The 18,484-nt window shown below is 45.9% G+C and overlaps 1 protein-coding gene and 1 long non-coding RNA gene across 2 annotated transcripts; one reads left to right on the top strand and one right to left on the bottom strand.

Annotated features, from left to right (window-relative positions):
• Window positions 1–4,673: 4,673 nt before the first annotated feature.
• On the top strand, window positions 4,674–9,759 carry GUCA2A (guanylate cyclase activator 2A). Its single transcript, XM_081201768.1, has 3 exons — window positions 4,674–4,800; window positions 7,148–7,331; window positions 8,230–9,759. The coding sequence occupies exons 1-3, from the start codon at window positions 4,729–4,731 to the stop codon at window positions 8,292–8,294; spliced, it is 321 nt and encodes a 106-aa protein (XP_081057894.1). The 5' UTR covers window positions 4,674–4,728; the 3' UTR covers window positions 8,295–9,759.
• A 3,637-nt stretch (window positions 9,760–13,396) lies between these two features.
• LOC308592511 lies at window positions 13,397–14,807 on the bottom strand. Its single transcript, XR_014010535.1, has 2 exons — window positions 14,527–14,807; window positions 13,397–13,908 (listed from the first exon to the last, which is right to left on the bottom strand). It is a non-coding gene; the product is annotated as an uncharacterized lncRNA (long non-coding RNA).
• Window positions 14,808–18,484: the final 3,677 nt, after the last annotated feature.

Raw genomic sequence — 18,484 nt, 5'->3', positions numbered from 1 at the left:
ATATGTAACGTTTTCTTGTAGTTTGTTCAGCTAATAACTCTATACAGCTTGGAAGCTTGCATGCCTTTATAGCAAGAATGGGGAACCTCAGAACCCTGGGGCAAATGTTGCTCCCCCAGGCCTGTTTACCTGGTATTTGAGGCTCTTCTCAGGCATTACTCCCTCCCTAGACCCGACCCTTTACAACCCGAGGGTGTGACCCAACAAAATCTGGGCCTGTCTCCAGCTCACTTGGATGAAACCCAGATCCCTCCAAATCAGTCCAATCTGCCTTGCCCTTAGGACTCTGGCTGAATCCAGTGCACATCCCTAATATTTTCCTTCATAACACACGTTTATAAATGTGTTTTCTCTCAAGGAAAGCATTTCTAAAGTCTTAGGAAACAGCATCCTATTTCCATTTCCTTTCCATTTCATGTCTGCTCAGATCTTCTGTTCCATCTCCTTCTCTGTGGGGTGGGGCATTCAATGCACAAAAGCTTAACATTTAAATTGTACACATTTACACACATTTTGTGTGTGTTTTGCATGCATTCTTCTCCTGAATGGCATATATTTGATTTTGATTTATTAGATTTCTATGCTGCTTTTCATTCAAGTGTTTCGTGGTATTCATTCTTTACATTAAATATTTTTTTGTGTGTGTGTGCATTTCTCGAAGTGCCGCTGTACTGCAAAAATTCAGGGAAGCATTCTGATTGGTAGTTCTGTTCTGATCTACGCAGAAGTCCAGAACTGGTGAAATGGGTCAGCGGATTGTAAAAAAAAAAAAAAGGTGGACAAATGATGTTCTCCTCTTCCCCATTCTAAATATATTTTGACTTTTGCTTGTGTTTTTTTTTAGAAAAGGACTGCATTAGAACATTGAGAAAGTGTGAAATTGTGTGAATAGTTCAGCTCCAAATGGCATCTTACTCCATGAGCTACAGATCAGGTTAGTTTGTACCAGAATTTGTAAAGATCACATTTCTTAAGCCTCCCCATCTGAAATCTGCAGCGTTTTAACAGAAACCAGAGAGGTAGCTGAATAAGACATGCTGTTACTATCCCACCAGGCCTTGATTGACGTGGTCAGCAGATTGCATGCAGAGCCACATGGAAGTATGAAAAATTAATCCAACACTTGAGCCTTGGTTTGTTAGCAATGTCACGGGTCAGCTCCTCTGTAAGCATAATCCGATCAGGTTCCAGTGCAGTCAAGGCACCAGAACAGATGCCCTCAAACTGAAACCTTGCTCTATATTTCAAAGTAGGAGGGTTCCCTGAGCTCTTTGGACACACACTGCTTTCCATTGGGGAATATTGCCTAAAAATGGGTATATTAATAGAAATTAGCCCTAAAATGCTGGTGAGTTTTAATGGGGACTTGAAAAAGAAATCCATAAACTGATTTGGAGTACTGCCCTTAAAACTGGAGAATTGGGGAGAAGGTGACATGAGCAGAGTTGCCCTGCCACCCCCTGCGCATGCTCCGGTTGGTGTCCTTCAAAGAACACGTCAGAAGGCAGTTCCTCTTTCTTCTGATATATGAAAGGCAGCTGCGTCAATTGGCCCCAAGGTTGACATGGAAAAGTTAAACGATAAACCTTCATCACTATTATTTGCAAACCTAAAATGTTGAGCAGACCTTCAAAGATGTGTGACTACCACCCCAAATAAAGCCTTCATGGTCTGTCCTCCTGAGAAATGGGGGGGGGGGAGTTCTCAGGATCCTAGTCCCATCCATCTCCATAATCCTATGATTCTATTACAATTGTTGGCTTCCATGGTTTATGAATATGTTTATTCTGCTTGGAGTGGTTTTGTTTTAAATGAATTTTAGAGTCCTTGGGTTGAATCCAGAGTTCAGGAGATGTAACAGGCCTGTAGGATGCTGGTTACCTGGCTTCTCCTCCCCATGGGAGGCCCTGACTGGAAAAAAATTAGGGGCAGTGTAGCCTGATAAATTGTTTTCCCCGCCCCCCCAGTGCACAGCCCACTCCATTCAGTAGGAACCACCAATCCTCAGCCCACACTAACCTGCCCATTTCTGAAGATCTGCATCAGGAGACCTGCTGTGGTCACTGCTGCCTTCAGAACTGCAGGTGGTGGCCACTGGAAGCGAAGCCTTCTTAGTGGTGGCACCCCAGTTGTGGGATGCCATTTCCCAGGATGCCCTGTTGGTGCTGACTCTGTTTTCCTTTTGCCAGCCTGTCAAAACTTATTTTGTTGTCTGGGGCTTTTAATGGGAAAGTTTTAACTGTGCGTTGATTGCTGCCTTTATGAGGTGCTCCTTCACATGTCTACTCAGAGGTAAGCCCCACTTAATTTGATGGGATTTACTCCCAGGCAGATGAGAATAGGAGTGCAGCCTCGCAGTTGGTGCAATTTCAATTGGGGGTTTAAAATGTATAAATTGTTTAATATGCGATTTAAACAAATTAAGCTCCTCCCACCCACTTCCCCTGCTTTTCCATTATAGCATTGTTCCGGCTGCCTTGGAAGCTTCTATTGAAAGGTGGCCTTGGAAAATTAGAAATAAAATAAACAGGTCGTTGTAGGTTTCCCTTGAGCCAAGGGAAAGTTAAACATAAGCAACTGTAAAGCAGGAGGGAATGGGTTGTTACTTTATATATACTTTCAGGAATGTTTATTATAGGGCGAGCAGTTGCACAACTCCTATCTACTTCAAAACTAAAACATGGCCTGTATCTTTTGCTGCCAGGAAAGAACATGTAGCTACCTCCAAAATACAACATGGCAAAATACCAAAACGACAACAACAACAAAAAACCTTTCTTCATGTGATGGTTTACTTTTCTTAGTGGAGGGGCTGCAGTTGCAGGCTGAGGGCAGTCAACAGTAGCAAATCTTAAACTCAGTTCTCCGTGTTTCCTTGTTAGTCTACTATTTTTCTTCTTCTAAAAGTCTCCATGAAAACTCATCCACATTTTAGCACACATATCTGCTAGCCTACATATTCTCGTGTGCAACTTCCCCTAATACAGTCATACTTCGGGTTACAGACGCTTCAGGTTGCGTTTTTTCGGGTTACGGATGCACCAAAATCCAAAAGTACCGGAACGGGTTACTTCCAGGTTCCGGCGGTCGTGCATGCGCAGAAGCACTAAATTGTGCTTTGCACATGCGCAGAAGCGCCGAATCGCAACCCGCGCATGCGCACACGTGGCACTGCAGGTTGCAAACGTGCTTCCCGCACGGATCATGTTCACAACCCGAGTGTCCACTGTACAGACATTCTTACAAAGCTATGTAATGTATTTTTGCATGTCGTTCTCACTAATAGGTGGAATCTAGACACATATTAAAAACTCAGTGAAAATCCTTTTTTTAAAAAGCGTTTTGAAAAATATATTGAATTTGCCATAAGCTCACCATCGCCATCTCGTGTCACATTTGTATAATGCACTTAAAACGTTATATTTGCAGCTGTATAGCTGAGTCCATAGATGCATTTCAATGCCCACTTCTGGGCCATAGCATATGTATTTTTGTACATGTTCCTTGGCTGAAGATCCTGCATTGCAAAATTCAAAGAAATGCGAATTTCAAAGGATGGCTTTATTTCAGTATACAAGCAGTTTGGGGAAATGCATAGTAAGTAGATTTGCCTTTAAATGTGAACTGAAAAGATCTGGAGAACACCAGGTTGGGGAAAGCTAAGTTAGAACATCTCGAAAGTGAGGCAAGAACCTCTGAGATTCTATTGCAACAAGTATCAGCCTCCCATTTGGATTGCTGTAATGTTTTGCACATGGGGCCGCCCTTGAAGATCATCCAAAAGCCAGAATGTGACTGCCAGAATGTTAATCACTTCTAAAGGAGTTGCATTAGCTTCATAACCCCATCTGGGCCAAATTCAACACAAAAATGTAACATCAATTGAAAACATCAGTAAAGTCTGGGGGTAAAACAAACACTGTCCAAAGGCCTGCCTGAACTTCACGGATTTTGTAAGACAGGCATAAGCAAACCCGGCCCTCCAGATGTTTTGGGACTACAATTCCCATCATCCCTGACCTCTGGTCCTGCTAGCTAGGGATGAAGGGAGCTGTAGGCTCAAAAAATCTGGAGGGCCGAGTTTGTTGTAAGACATCTAACAGAAAGCAGGCACAACTCCTGCCTGTCCTCAGTTGGCAAGGAGTTCCACAGGGCAGGGCCTGCCACATTAAAGGCTCAGTCCTTTGTGAAGGCCAACTGAACCTCAAGGGCATAGATGACCACCCAAATGCCCCATCAGATTCAGTGATGAGGGTGGAGCATAAGGAATTAAGCAGTCCTTCTTTTGGCCCAAGCACTTTAGGGCTTTGTGAATTCACACCAAAACCTTGAAGCTGGTTCAGACCCTATTTGAAGAAGGAGTTGCTCAGCAGCCTACAGGATTGGGCCTTGGTGTGGTCCTTCTGCCCTTTGGCTCTTAAAGTTATTCACCCATCACCTGCTGGCGGCTCCATCCCAGCTGGGATATGGCAAGCAAAGTTCGTAGAAGGAAACACTCTTCTGATGAAGAGCCATAAAACAACAAAGATGTCAATGTTTTCTGGGCGGAGGCATTTCTTTGGAGCTATCACACTTCACAAACTGCCTAGGGGGTTGTCACTATCCTAGCCGGTGCCAATATACCTTAGTTATTCAATAACTAGAGGGCATCCTTTAAAAAGCCAGCTCCGTCGCTGTCAAGCCAGTCCGCCCTGACATTCCAAGTGAGAACCAGAATCGTGACTCACCATGAACACCTACCTGGTGGCCACAGTCTGCCTGAGTGTGCTGGCCATCCTCTCAGATGGGGTCGAAGTCAAGGTAAGAGTTGTGGAATCCTCCCAGGATCGCCGTTCTGCCCTTATGGCATCACCTTGAAGGAGAGGGCTGTAGCTCAGTGGCTAGAGAACTTGATTCCTAGATGCCTTCGGTCCCAGGTTGAATCCTTGGCATCTCAAAACAGGGTGGAGATAGACCTTCCCCAAAGACCCTGGGCAGCTACTGCCCATCAGTGTAGGTGACAGTGAGATATAAGTAACAATGTTCTGACCTGATACAGGGCAGCTTCCTTTGTTCATATTTGGACAGCTTTCCATTTAGAACTGGAATCTTTAGTTTTAAGGGAATGGACTATAGCAGAGAATTAGAGCATCGGCTTTGCAAGAGAAAGCTCCCAGGTTCAGTCCTTGCCATCTCCAGGAAGAGACCCCAATCTAGAACCCTGGAGAGCTGCTGCCAGTTTGCATAGACCAGGGTTTCCCAAACTTGGGTCTCCAGCAGTTGTTGGACTACAACTCCCAGGTGTGGGAAACACTGGTATAGATTATACTGAACCAGATGGGCCAATAATCTGACTCAGTACAGGGCAGCTGCTTATTGATCACTTTGGGCTTTAAGTCTGGGAGGTCTTAGATCCTGTGCATGTCCACTAAGAGGTGAACTTCTATAGTCTTAGTTGAGGGAGGCGAAACAAAGGAGACCCCTAAAGGAATAGCTTACAGCAAATAGTGGGTCCAGTTAATCATTTACCAAAAGATATGTACACAGTCAGACTATTAGCAGGAATTAGCAGTGAATTTACCAAGCAGCCACATGCCACTGTTATTGAGGATTATGTTTCCACTCTCTTCTTTGCTCTGTTCTGAAATCCACCCCACCCAAATATTGGGAGAATCTCTAAAACAAATTATGGATTTGGACCTTGCACAGTTTGACACACCCTTGCCGTCACACCATTTACATGCCTTTCTCCTCCTTTCCTTATTGATGGGCATGTGTGCATTGAAAAACAACCACACTGCAACAAAGCAATTTTGATGTGACTGTACAGTGGTACCTCTGAATACGAACGCAATCCATTCCGGAACCCCATTCGCATCCAGAAGCGAACGCAACCCTTGTCTGTGCGTCTGCGCATGTGCGGGTCACAGTTCGCCACTTCCATGCCTGCACATGACGTCATTTTGACTGTCTGTGCATGCCGAGCAGCAAAACCCGGAAGTAACATGCTCCGTTACTTCTGGGTCGCTGCAGCGCACAACCCGAAAATACTTATCCCGAAGCTACTTCAACCCGAGGTATGACTGTACTGTGTGGTTGCCTGGAGATTCTTTCTCTGCTGTGCTTGAGCTGATGTGCACACGCATGCCAGCATATTGATAAAACACCCCATGAAAATAATCTTGATACAGTTGGAGGCACATTGGTGGGGCACAATTTTCAGCCAGAGGGCCACACTTCTATTGCATAAACTTCTAGGGGCCACATGATGGTGGGGAGAGAATCAGAGGAAAAAATTGGTGGAGAAATGAATGTAGATTTTACCTTTGGGGCTCGTTTCTACACACACACACACACACACACACACACACACACACACCTACCTCTGTATTTTATAGAGGATGGGGGCGGGTGAGTTCATGTGGAAACTAGCCTAATGTACAAACATAAAATTTGGCCCCTGGAAAGTTGTCCACAGAGGAATGTGGACCTTGGGCTGATTTTTTTTTTTTTAAGGTTACCTGTTCTACTGTAGCTTTATAGAGGGTTTGTGTATTGTTAGTTTTTAGGCAGGCTAGGCTCCTTGTAGAGCACAGGATTTGATCAGTCAGCACAGCCTTGGAGGATGGTCTTCTGAGAACAGGCCTCTATCTTTATTGCTTTGCAAATACATGCTGGGCAAGGATAAGCCTTGCCCTTGAAATTTCCCAGCCAAGGGATTTGCTTGAAGAGCAGGTTCCTTCATACAAACACATGTAGGTTTCTAAGTTACAGTTTGACCTTTTCAGTGGATCTCCATGCATGAGGACGGAGGATGGCAAGGCTCTAATGTGCAGTGGTGGCTGGTGGGGCAGAAGGCAGGGGGGGACAACAGTAGGAGGAGACAGACCCAATGGCACACAGTGTCACAGTTGTCCCTCTGATGAATTCTGTAAGGGCAGATGACAGCAGATCCCAATGTCTTCCCCCTCCTTCTTCCTAATGTAGATCTTCCCTCACCCCTTCTTCCCTGGGACAGATGGAGGCACTATTTTGGGGTCTACCTCGGGTGCCCAAATGTATCAGGCCAGCCCTGGCATCAAGACTGGGGAGGAGGGAGAAGGGACCTATTGCATGCCCTGCCGTGGGCAAGTGATGGTGATACTCTGTTCTAATTTCCCCTGGGCAGGTGGGAGACTATGTATTCCCCTTGGAATCAGTGAAGCAGCTGGAGGGCTTCTTCAAGGAGAGGTCCAAGAACGTACGCATGCGCATGGGCGCCACATTTGGTGCGTGCAGAGACCCGAAAATGCCCTCAGAGTTTGCACCAGTCTGTGCATCCCCCAGAGCAGGAATACTGCTCCGACAACTCGGTATGTGGTGATGGTCAAGTGCATGCATGAGAAGGTAGGATGACTCCTCGGCTTTGAACAGCCGGACAGAAGAGGCATATTCCAGATGGGCCTCTGTGCAAGTTTGCTTTGCAGCTAGAATATCAGACCAGCCGTGCTCATCTTGCCCAACGTCCTGTTCCCACAGTGACCAACCAGATGCCTGGGGAAGCCTAGAAGCAGGATCAATGAGCCCAAGACCCCTCTTCCCATCTGCAATTCTCAGATACTGGTACTCAGAGGCATACCACCACTTCTTGTGGAGTGAAAAACTAGTAGCCATTGATAACCTCCATGCCCCCCCCAAGCATCTCTAAAATCCTAATCCCCACCCCGTGATATACAATTCTTATTCTTCCAAACATGAATTCATGTGGAGGAAGCCTAAAAGACCATAAACTGTTAATGACTCATTCTCAAATTGCCCCCTTTAAAAATCAAATTGCCCCCCTGTGGGGCATGTGCCCCACGTTGGGAACCACTGGTCTAGATAAAGCATTTCCTTCAAGAAGTCAACCGTTAAACTTGGGGCGTTCGCTCCCACAAGAGGCAGTGAGGTCTACCAATGTGGACAGCGTTACAAGAAGATCAGACAAACCAATGGAGGAAACCGAAGCCTTCCAGATGTTCTTGAACTACACTTCCCATCATCTGTGCCATTGGCCATGCTGGCCGGTGATGATGGCAGCTGAAGTCCAACAACATCTGGAGGCCTACAGGTTTCCCATCCCTGGTGAAGTGACATGGTTGAGATGATTAGCGGTGAAGCCCCAGAGGTACACATGGATCCCCTCCCCTCTCCGTCCCAATTGGAGTACTTGAGTCACCCAAACAGTCACCCCAAAGTCACTCAAAGAGTCTTTCTTTTTCTTTGCTTCAGAAATGATCAGCGCAGATGCTGCGACCTGTGAGATTTGTGCCAACGTTGCCTGCTCTGGATGCTAATGAAGAAGACCACCACCATCTCTGCTGGCTTTCTAAGTGGATCCTGACAACTGGCCCTTGCTGCTACTGCTGCCTTTTCCTCATCCAAACCAACAGAGGACACCTCTGCCCACTTGCACAGATTGGCTGGGCCATTGTGTCCCTGCTGCTACTACCCAGCCTTGGCTTCCTGGACCCCATCCCTAAAAACTCTATGAGCACAATTCAGAGTCCATGTCGGAGGGGAGAGTGCAAGGGACAGGAAGTTGGGCTGCGGAAAGAAGGAGAATGGTTGAAAGGAAGGTGATTGGTCACTGCAAAAAATAATAATAACCACATCAGTTCCATGTAATTTTTCTTTTGCTTTTTAAAAATTGAAAACCAGCTGTGCAAGTTTGCAAATGCGAACAGAAAAAAGAGGGTGGGGAGAGGAAGTTTTTACATGTTTCCTAGTCAAAACCTAGACTTAGCTGTATTTCCTCCTGAACAGGTTCCAGATACATTTTCCCCTATAGGAAGAAAAGTAGCTGGGTTGACATTTTGAGCAAAAGGGGCAATCTGGCTCCCCTCTCCTCTACTTACTCTTCCCTCAAGATTACAACCTCCTGCAGCTGATTCTCAATGAGAAGTAATATTACATCTCAGGAATGTTAGATGCCGCTTAAAGTCATTTTTTCACCCCTCACACTGCCATTCTTAGGTCAGTTCTCCACATTTCTGCACCAGTTTGTCATTTTAAAAAGCACTTGTGAAAATTCACCAGGATTTTGGTGCAAATTTCTCTTAAAATGCACACATTCCCATGCGATTTCCCCTAATGTGAATATTTTTTGCAAAGCAATTTTCCCTAATATAATGCATTTCTGCCTGCTATTTTCACTGTTGTAGGCAGCTTATCCTTACTTTGGCCTAGTACACATTGTTTTGGCTTGAGAGCTGCACTGCAAAATCTAGAGGGGTGCGGATCTTGAACAATGGCTGTGCTTCAGCTAGGAAAGCACAAATCAGGCACCTTAAGCTTTAAATGCAAACTGAACTGAACCGAATATCTCCCCTATTGCAACCCAGTAGCCAGTTTCTGCCCATCAGTTTTGGGGTGCATTGCAGTGGAGTATAGTGGTAGCAGAGAGGAACCAGAAATCCCAATTTCTTTCCAGCATATTCCTTCCATCCCCAGCAAACCTTTCCTGTTCCCATGGTCTCCCTCTCCCTCTCCCTCTCCCTCTCCTCAGAGGCGGTTGATTTGGATGATGCCCCTGCTCCTTGATAGCCACACATTTTAAAATGAAATCAATATGCAGACTAAAACACTGTGTAGCCCACATAACACTTCTATTTGAGTTTAAATACCCTTTTGTTCTCTGTTGGTGTTCTGGTCGTTTGGTTTTGATGGCGATCTCTTAAGCAAAACTGGCTTCTGACTTGCAAAACTGGCTTCCTCGTGGATATCCCTGTTTGGTGTGTCCAAAATAAAGATTTCCAGTGCACTGATGCTCTCTGCCTTTACTACTTTGATGTGAAAATGGTTTGGCTCGTTTAATTATTACACTCATTTTATTATTTATACCCCCGCCCATCTGATTGATTTTTGCCAGCCCCATTTTCCCAAAAATTCCCTCTTGCAAGGAAAAAACTCTCTCCATGTAGGTATTAAGTAATAATAATCATACTAATGCCAAATTATTATTTATACCCCACCCACTTGGCTGGGTTTCCCCAGCCACTCTGGGTGGCTCCCAACAGAATATTAAAAACCACGACAAAACATCAAATGTTAAAAACTTCCCTAAAGAGGGCTGTCTTCAGATGTCTTCTTAAAGTCAGATAGTTGTTTGTTTTCTTGACATCTGATGGGTGGGTGTTCCACAGGGTGGGCGCCACTACCAAGAAGGCCCTCTGTCTGGTTCCCTGTAATGTCACATCTTGCAGGGAGGGAATCTCCAGAAGGCCCAAGGGGTTGGACCTCAGTGTCTGGGCTGAACGATGGGGGTGGAGACGCTCCTTCAGGTATACAGGACCGAGGCCATTTAGGGCTTTAAAGGTCAACACCAACACTTTGAACTGTGTTCGGAAACGTACTGGGAGCCAATGCAGGTCTTTCAGGACTGGTGTTATATGGTCTTGGCAGCTACTCCCAGTCACCAGTCTAGCTGCCGCATTCTGGATTAGTTGTAGTTTCCGTGTCACCTTCAAAGGTAGAGTGCATTGCAGGAGATAACCTGTTTTGCATGTGGACAGCTTTATCTCCAGCATCTCCAGGTGGGTCTGGAAGAGGCCCCAGTCTGAAAGCCCAGATATATACCACCAGTCCCTATGTAACCTTAATGGCATCCATCTGTTTCAAGCGACACTGGAGTGCATCTCTGGGGGTGAATTCAAACCACTGTGTTAGCATCTCTGAAGTGACTTTCCCAGGGTGTAAGCCTGTGCAGTGTGTATGGAGTTCCTGGGCTGCCCAGACAAGAAGACATCCCCACCCCACCCCGGTCTCACTGATGTGACCAAAAGGAAAGCAGAGTAATACATTTGGCACCAGCTTGGCTGCAGAAGTTGCTGGAAGGAGGCGTACAAGGCACCATCCAGCCAATTTAGGGACTCTACTCTGGAATTGTGTAGTGTTTGCTCCTTACACATCTCCCAAAGTTGTCCCGCAATGCATGGGTACAAAATTTTCCTCTGGGTTTACTTCTGAATACTTTCTCATGAATGAGCATAGCCAAGAGGCAGGGGGGCTTTAGGATCAGAGCTTTCCTTCTCCTGATAAGCTACCTTGCCAAGTTGATGGACCCCATCTGCCCCTCACTTCCCTCTGCGGCACATGCAGAATAATAATAATAATAATAATAATAATAATAATAATAATAATAATAATAATAATAATAATAATAATAATTTATATCCTGCCCTCCCCAGCCGAAGCCGGGCTCAGAGCGGCTAACAACAACAGAAACTGCGTTCTTGATTGTTGGTCTCGCCTTCTCAACCTGCAGTATTGCGCTAAATGGATCAATTGCATGTCTCAGTATAAGGGAAAGGGAAAGGGACCCCTGACTATTAGGTCCAGTCGTGGACGACTCTGGGGTTGTGGCGCTCATCTCATTTTATTGGCCAAGTGAGCCGGCGTACAGCTTCCGGGTCATGTGGCCAGCATGACTAAGCTGCTTCTGGCGAACAAGAGCAGCACACGGAAACGCCGTTTACCTTCCTGCCAGAGCAGTACCTATTTATCTACTTGCACTTTGATGTGCTTTTGAACTGCTAGGTTGGCAGGAGCAGGGACCAAGCAACGGGAGCTCACCCCATTGCAGGGATTCGAACCACGACCTTCTGATCGGCAAGTCCTAGGCTCTGTGGTTTAACCCACAGCGCCACCCGCGTCCCTATCCAGTATAAGGTAGCTTCCTTTATATATTCTCAACCCTGTTTGTGGGCAAAACAAATAAATGAATAAACGGGAGGTAACACTTTCACCAAATTTCCCGGGGTGGGGAGGGGAGGAGAAATTATCCAATAGCTTCTCAAAGGTAATTCTTCACAGCAAGCGTACTTTCATGATTACAAATTGGGAAACGAAACAATACAACTCTCTCCCCATGTGTGCGGCTGTGCACGTACATGCATGCCCATGTATACAAAAGAGCTACCTAGGATGAAAAGAGATGAGCAGAATTCAATAAAGCTAATGCAACTGGAATGCAGAAAATGGTTCATTCAGGAATGTGTTGACTCAGCTCAGATTAGGATATGCAAACACTGGACCGGAGGCAGGCATGGCACAACGGCAGCTGAGGGACGGGGGCCCCAACATTAAGAATGCAAGGAGAGCCTGCTGGATCAGATCAGTGCCCCATCTAGTCCACCATATTGTCCTCGCAGTCGCCAACCAGATGCCTGCCAGAGACCTGCAAGAAGGTTTCAGAGCACAGGAATACTCTCCCCCTTGTGATTCTCAGCAGCAGATGCCCAGATCCATAATGCTCCTGATAGTGGAGGTAGAACATAGGACACTGATTGACTTCTCCAAAAACCCGACATTGTCCGATTCACTCAAAAACAGTGCTGAACACCTGCAAATCACCCCTGCAACATTTGGGGTGCGAACCCCACGTTTCACAGTAGTCCGCAAAACAAGCCCTTGGCACCCTAATCCGCAAGGTCACGATTTCGCCAAAAGCCTGTTGTCGTCCGATTCATTCAAAAATGGTGCCAAATCCTACATTTCATGGTAGGCCATAAAATGAGCCCTCAGTGCCGCAGGTAACACTAGCCTCAGTCCCTCTTTCCTTCCCTCCCAAGTTAACAAGACAAGAATAACCAGCAGATCTGGGACATCCCTGTGAGAGCCAGTGTGGTGTAGTGGTTAAGAGCTGTAGTCACGTAATCTGGGAAACCGGGTTCGTGTCTCCGCTCCTCCACATGCAGCTGCTGGGTGACCTTGGGCCAGTCACACTTCTGTGAAGTCTCTCAGCCCCACTCACCTCACAGAGTGTTTGTTGTGGGGGAGGAAGGGAAAGGAGAATGTTAGCCACTTTGAGACTCCTGAAGGGGAGTGAAAGGCGGGATATCAAATCCAAACTCTTCTACTGTGTAAGAAAAAGGAGAGGTAGTTTTACTTTATCTTTTCCTCCCAAATCTGTTATCATTTTTACATATTTATACAAGAATCAACATTCAATATTCAACCACCCTACCCATGTCCCCAAATAAGCACCAAATGTCTATTTAATTACATTTAACATTTAAGTCATTTCAGTTTTTAAATAAAGGTACCATTCCAAAAATCACCATGTGTCCATGGAGGCTTATAACCATGTTCCATCAATGCTGCATATGTAATAAATCTATGGCATAAGATTCAACTGCAATTCTTTACACAAAATGAGATTTAACATCTTGAATTTCAAGCAGCACAGCATTGTATCCAGCTGAGTTAGAATAGACCCATTGAAATTGATGGACCTAAGTTAGTTGGACCGATGTTGGATACAACCCAAAATGTCCTTGGCTGAGCCAGCTAAGGATGCTCCATCTTCCCTAATATGTGTCTCCTCTTTCATTGCTGGTGCTTTTCACCCAGCCACAAACCCATGAACTAAGCAGAAGTATTGACGAGGTTGTGCTCATGTAACCACATATTCATTTGAGATTTGTGCATGAACAACATAGAAGTGCTAATCTTTTAACAGTTGCTACAATGACCAGGTAACGGAAGGGTCAAACACCCAGCGGGAGATGCCTTCTCCATGTGAGAAGGGATGTTTTGTTGATGGCTGTCATTGACAAGAGCAATGCACACACTGAAACACAGTTCAGAAATAGTTGAAAAGTAGGACACAGTCGCTGAATCAGGAAGGACAGTAAACATGAAAGCTCTGGGGAGGTTTGCCTAGAATTGCCACATCTCAGAAATTGATGTGAAGATTCAGGAGACCTAAAAGAACATCGCTGCTCCTTCCAAACCTCAGCAGGAAGGAAGGAGAGAACAAGACAAGGGCACAATCAGAAATCTCAGTCTTCTGCTAGCTTTTGCTAATCGATCCTTCTGCCAGGCACATCATCTATGACCATCAATAACATCTAGTGCAGGCAGCATTGGCACAGATATCACACAGAGCAATGTTGGGCACAGCAAGATCTGTTCAAGAAAGAGAAAAGACCAGGTTGGTTGTTTCCTGATGTTATAAGTGATGCTTAAAGAGACACTCACATTCCCTGTGAATGAAGGTGGGTGGGGTGGAGAGCTAGCTAGAATGCACATTTTGTTTCAAATACCTATGATCTCTCTTCAGCTGCATGTTTCCGTAAAGAGTGCACAGGAGGTACACATCCTGGATTCAATCACCATTGTGGCATCCCTTCAGATGATGCCCATGATGAGAGCTGCTCCCCACAGACGGCTCCTGGAGAACTGTCCTCCTATAACTTATGCCAGGGGTCACCAAGGGGATGCCCGTGGGCACCATGGTGCCCTTGAGGTTTTCCCCTGGTGCCCACAAAGATGTCCATCCCCAACTTCCTCCCTGCCACATTTTCTAAAAGGGATAATGGAGGATGCTACAAGGAGGGTGCTTGTTTCCAGTGCCTCGTAAGTGTGAAGGCAGGCTGGTGGAAGGCAGACAGGTTGGTTGAGCAGCACCCCGTTTGCCCAAAAGGTTTCAGCTTTTAATGCCCACAACCCCTACCCTTCCATGTGAAAGGAAACAGGGGCTTCCAATGAGACAGATCAAGGAGATCAGGAGCCCTCACAACTCACCAAGCCTCTTGAAAATTGGGGGGCATATTTCCCTTTACAGATACCCTGGAATTCTTCCGGCAGCTCTGGGTTTCCACAGAGAGTAAAGAAGGTGAGCTGGCTCCTCGTGTGGAGGGGGGCAGATCCCGCATCCCTTTCCAAGAGCTCCTTGAGCTTTTTTGCAGACTCCAGGGAAAATGCAATGTCTCCAATCTGACCCAAGATAACCAAAACATCAAAGAAACAACAAGATTAGGGTGGTCCACAAAGCTCCCCAAACTGAGCTCTGGACTAAGACTGGAAACAACCCCGATGTTCTATTATTCATGGATTCCTTCCTTCCTTCCTTCCTTCCTTCCTTCCTTCCTTCCTTCCTTCCTGAATTCCACTCATCCTGAATTCTAGTTCCTCTTCAAGGATTTCTAAACTTAATTCTGGAACCGGACTGTAAACATCTATCTGATCATCATTTTCCCTTCCTTTACTTGGGAAGCTTCCTTATCCAGAGTCAGGCCACTGATCCGTCTAGCTTAGTATTGTCTACACCGACTTTTTCACACAGGGCATAGTTAGAATTTGCTCCCATAAGATGCACTAACTTCTAGAGGCCAGGTGGAAGACGCTTCATGGCACCCAACCATAAGTGTATTTGTGGAGATGGGGAACTTGAGGATATGAGTCACTGTTTATTTTACTGATCCATCATAAAGGAAGTCTGAATGATAGGTGTTGGACACCAGCGCCTCTTTGAAACGGAGGTTTATGTGCTTATTAAATTCTGATAAGGGTGACAGTGTGTGTGTGTGTGTGTGTGTGTGTGTGTGTGTGTGTCTTTGTAAGCAAAATGAAAAAAAATTAACTTTTTTTTTAAAAGGTCATAGCAGCAATTACCAACATAATGCAGCTTTTAAAAAAATAATTATAATTTATTATATATATGATAGTTCAGCCTGGATAGCTCTGTTGACTGCTGATAAAGCTACTTCCACCCTACAGAGGAGGTGGGGTTGCGGGCTTCACAGCCCCACCACGCACGCAGCGGCTGGAGCCCAGCCCCGCGCGATTGGGGGGATTCCCAGCTGCATCACACCCTGGCCAGCCAATCAGCTGGCTCTGGGGGCATGGCCTGCTATATTTAAGGCAGGACCCAGCCAGGGAGCTCCCTCTTTCCCCGCCTGCCAGCTGTTCCTGCTTTATCACTGCTGATAATGCCAAGGTTGCAGGTTCGATCCCTGCATGGGACAGCTGTATATTCCTGCCTTGCAGGGGGTTGAACTTGGGGGTTCCAACTCTACAGTTCTATGATTCTAATACACACACACACTGGATTCTCTGACTGTTACTTCCGTTGTCTTAATGGTACCATCAGCATCGTGGTGATGCTCATACATCATTTGCCTGACTCTTTAGGGCTTGCAAGGAAGCTCCACTAGGTTCACCCAGGAGCAAACCCTTTGGCAGCTATTTCAACCCTTTCATTGTAGGTTGCAGTAGCTGCGTCCCTGTTTGCTTGAGCCACTCACCCACCCTGACACAGCTCCCGCCTGTCCCCAGGGCTCAGAATTCCTTCACACCCCCTTAGTCTCTTGGATCTCTTGACAACACAGGTGGGGAACCTCAGAACCAAGGTCCAAAGGTGGTGGCCCTCCAGGGTGTTCTATCTGGCCCTCACAACACTCCCCACTGGTTTGCGTCACCGCTCCTCCCTGTAATTTCCCCCGTCTGACTGTGTCCTAGAACTCTGATAACATGTCTTTGATGTTTGGATTGAAGATAGAGATGGGTGTGTGAATGGATTGGCGTATCTAATCCAATAAATATTTATTGCTTGTAGTCAGAGGCCATTGCAAATACAGTAAAATGCTTATTAGCACAGACATAAAACAGCAGGTGTGCAGCTGAGCTACTTGTTGCCTTCAACAGTGTGCCTCTACCTGACTGGTTTCGGTTTGGCTACCTTGTTTTCAGTGCTTATTAAGAAGATTCTTGCAGGATCCGGCTAGTGGCTCATCTAGTCCAGAGCACAGGAGCACTCCAGAAAATTCCAGAAAATGGAATTCAGAAGCATTCTTACCTCTGACCATGGAAGCAGAGCCCAGCTAGTAGCTACTTATAACCTTGTCCTTGATGAATTTGTCTAATCTTCTTTTAAATAGCCCTGTCTGAAATCCTAAACAGTGATGAGCTAGATGGACCAAGCCAAGGGTCTGACTCTAGATAAAGCAGTTCCCAATATTCCTCCTTCTCTAGAGGCGCTTTCTTCAGGACATGGGATTCAGAGCTGCACATTCTTGTCCTGAGTGAACTCTTGCCTTTGATGCAATCAGAAACTAGGGACAACCTGAAACTGGCGTGAGTGTCAGGAAATTCGCTTGGTTGAACTTAAGAAATCATTTCTCTGAACAAAGCATGCTTCTTTTGTCATGATGTTTCCCTCTACTGGCCATCGATGGAAAGACCCAAATTTCAGCTTCCATGTTTTTTCAGAGACTGCAAAATAGGTACTTTCTTGTTGAAATGCAAACAAAATCAATTTCCTTTCCCATTCCTATCCACAGGTTCTGTTTCTTGCTTTAGATGAGGTGTAGAGAACTTTAGAATACTTTGGCCACCTCATGAGAAGAGAAGACTCCCTGGACTCCCTGGAAAAGACCCTGAAGTTGGGAAAGATGGAGGGCACAAGGAGAAGGGGACAACAGAGGATGAGATGGTTGGACAGTCTTCTTGAAGCTACAAACATGAGTCTGACCAAACTGCGGGAGGCAGTGGAAGACAGGAGTGCCTGGCGTGCTCTGGTCCATGGGGTCACGAAGAGTCGGACACGACTAAACAACAACAAGAGAACCTGTGGCCCTCCAGTTGCTGCCGAACTACAACTCTCATCAGACCTGGCTATTGGCCACATTTGCTGGCGCTGATGGGAGTTGTAGTTTCACCACATCAGGAGGAATGAGAGGTTCCCTATACCTGCTTCAGGTGCTTGCTTAGAATGTCCTTAGTCATGTAGGCCTACCCTGTCGTGTGGCCCAGTCACATTGCTTGAACCATCAAAGATGTTCTATTGCTGCTGTTGCCTTAAATTCGCTTTCAAGTCTTAAAATGTATACCACTCTGGAAGTTTTGTACAGTGGTACCTGGGGTTAAGTACTTAATTCGTTCCGGAGGTCCGTTCTTAACCCGAAACTGTACTTAACCTGAAGTACCACTTTACCTAATGGGGCCTCCTGCTGCTGCTGCACCGCCACTGCACGATTTCTGTTCTCATCCTGAAGCAAAGTTCTTAACCCGAGCTAATATTTCTGGGTTAGCAGAGTCTGTAACATGAAGTGTCTGTAACCTGAAGCGTATGTAACCCGAGGTACCACTGTATGTTGAACAGTATAAACGCATCTGCTTGTAGCATGGGGTGGAGAGCAGAAAGCAGTGTACCAGCTAGACAACTGTGCAACACTTCTCTTTCTGAAACCTGCGTCACACAGAATGATACCTTGCCCTATGTTTGTGTCAAAATGCTTAGAGTTCTCCCCTGCCCAAACCACTGAGCTTCTGGTTAGCTTTTTTTTAAAGGCCACATGTACATTAAGCATGCCCTGTCCTGGGGGTATCTATGACCTGGTCACACCTATGACTCAAATGAGTCATGAGTAGTCCACTGAATCAGTGCTTTTCTACTCACATCTTTCTTAAAGGACGTCTCAGAGGCATCTGCCTGACCACTGTGAAGGCTCGATGCTGAAGGAGATGGACATTTATCCTGATCCAGCAGGGCTCATTTTATGTACATATGGTCTGGCGTTCTGTCAGTTTTCGGTTTGCCAATAAGGTCTCAAAAATTTAATCTTTTCCCAGTACTGCTATTTGCCACAGTTCCACAGACTGCCTTCTTGGGAAAGTTAGTTCAGGTTCAGTATTCTGCCCTATAATTTCCACACTGAAGACAGATGGAAAGAATTCGTTCAGCTTCTCTGCAGTCTCCTTT

This window comes from Podarcis bocagei (assembly GCF_964188305.1).
Source record: "Podarcis bocagei genome assembly, chromosome: 7".
Lineage (NCBI taxonomy): Eukaryota > Metazoa > Chordata > Lepidosauria > Squamata > Lacertidae > Podarcis > Podarcis bocagei.
This window is presented reverse-complemented; position numbering and strand designations above follow the sequence as displayed.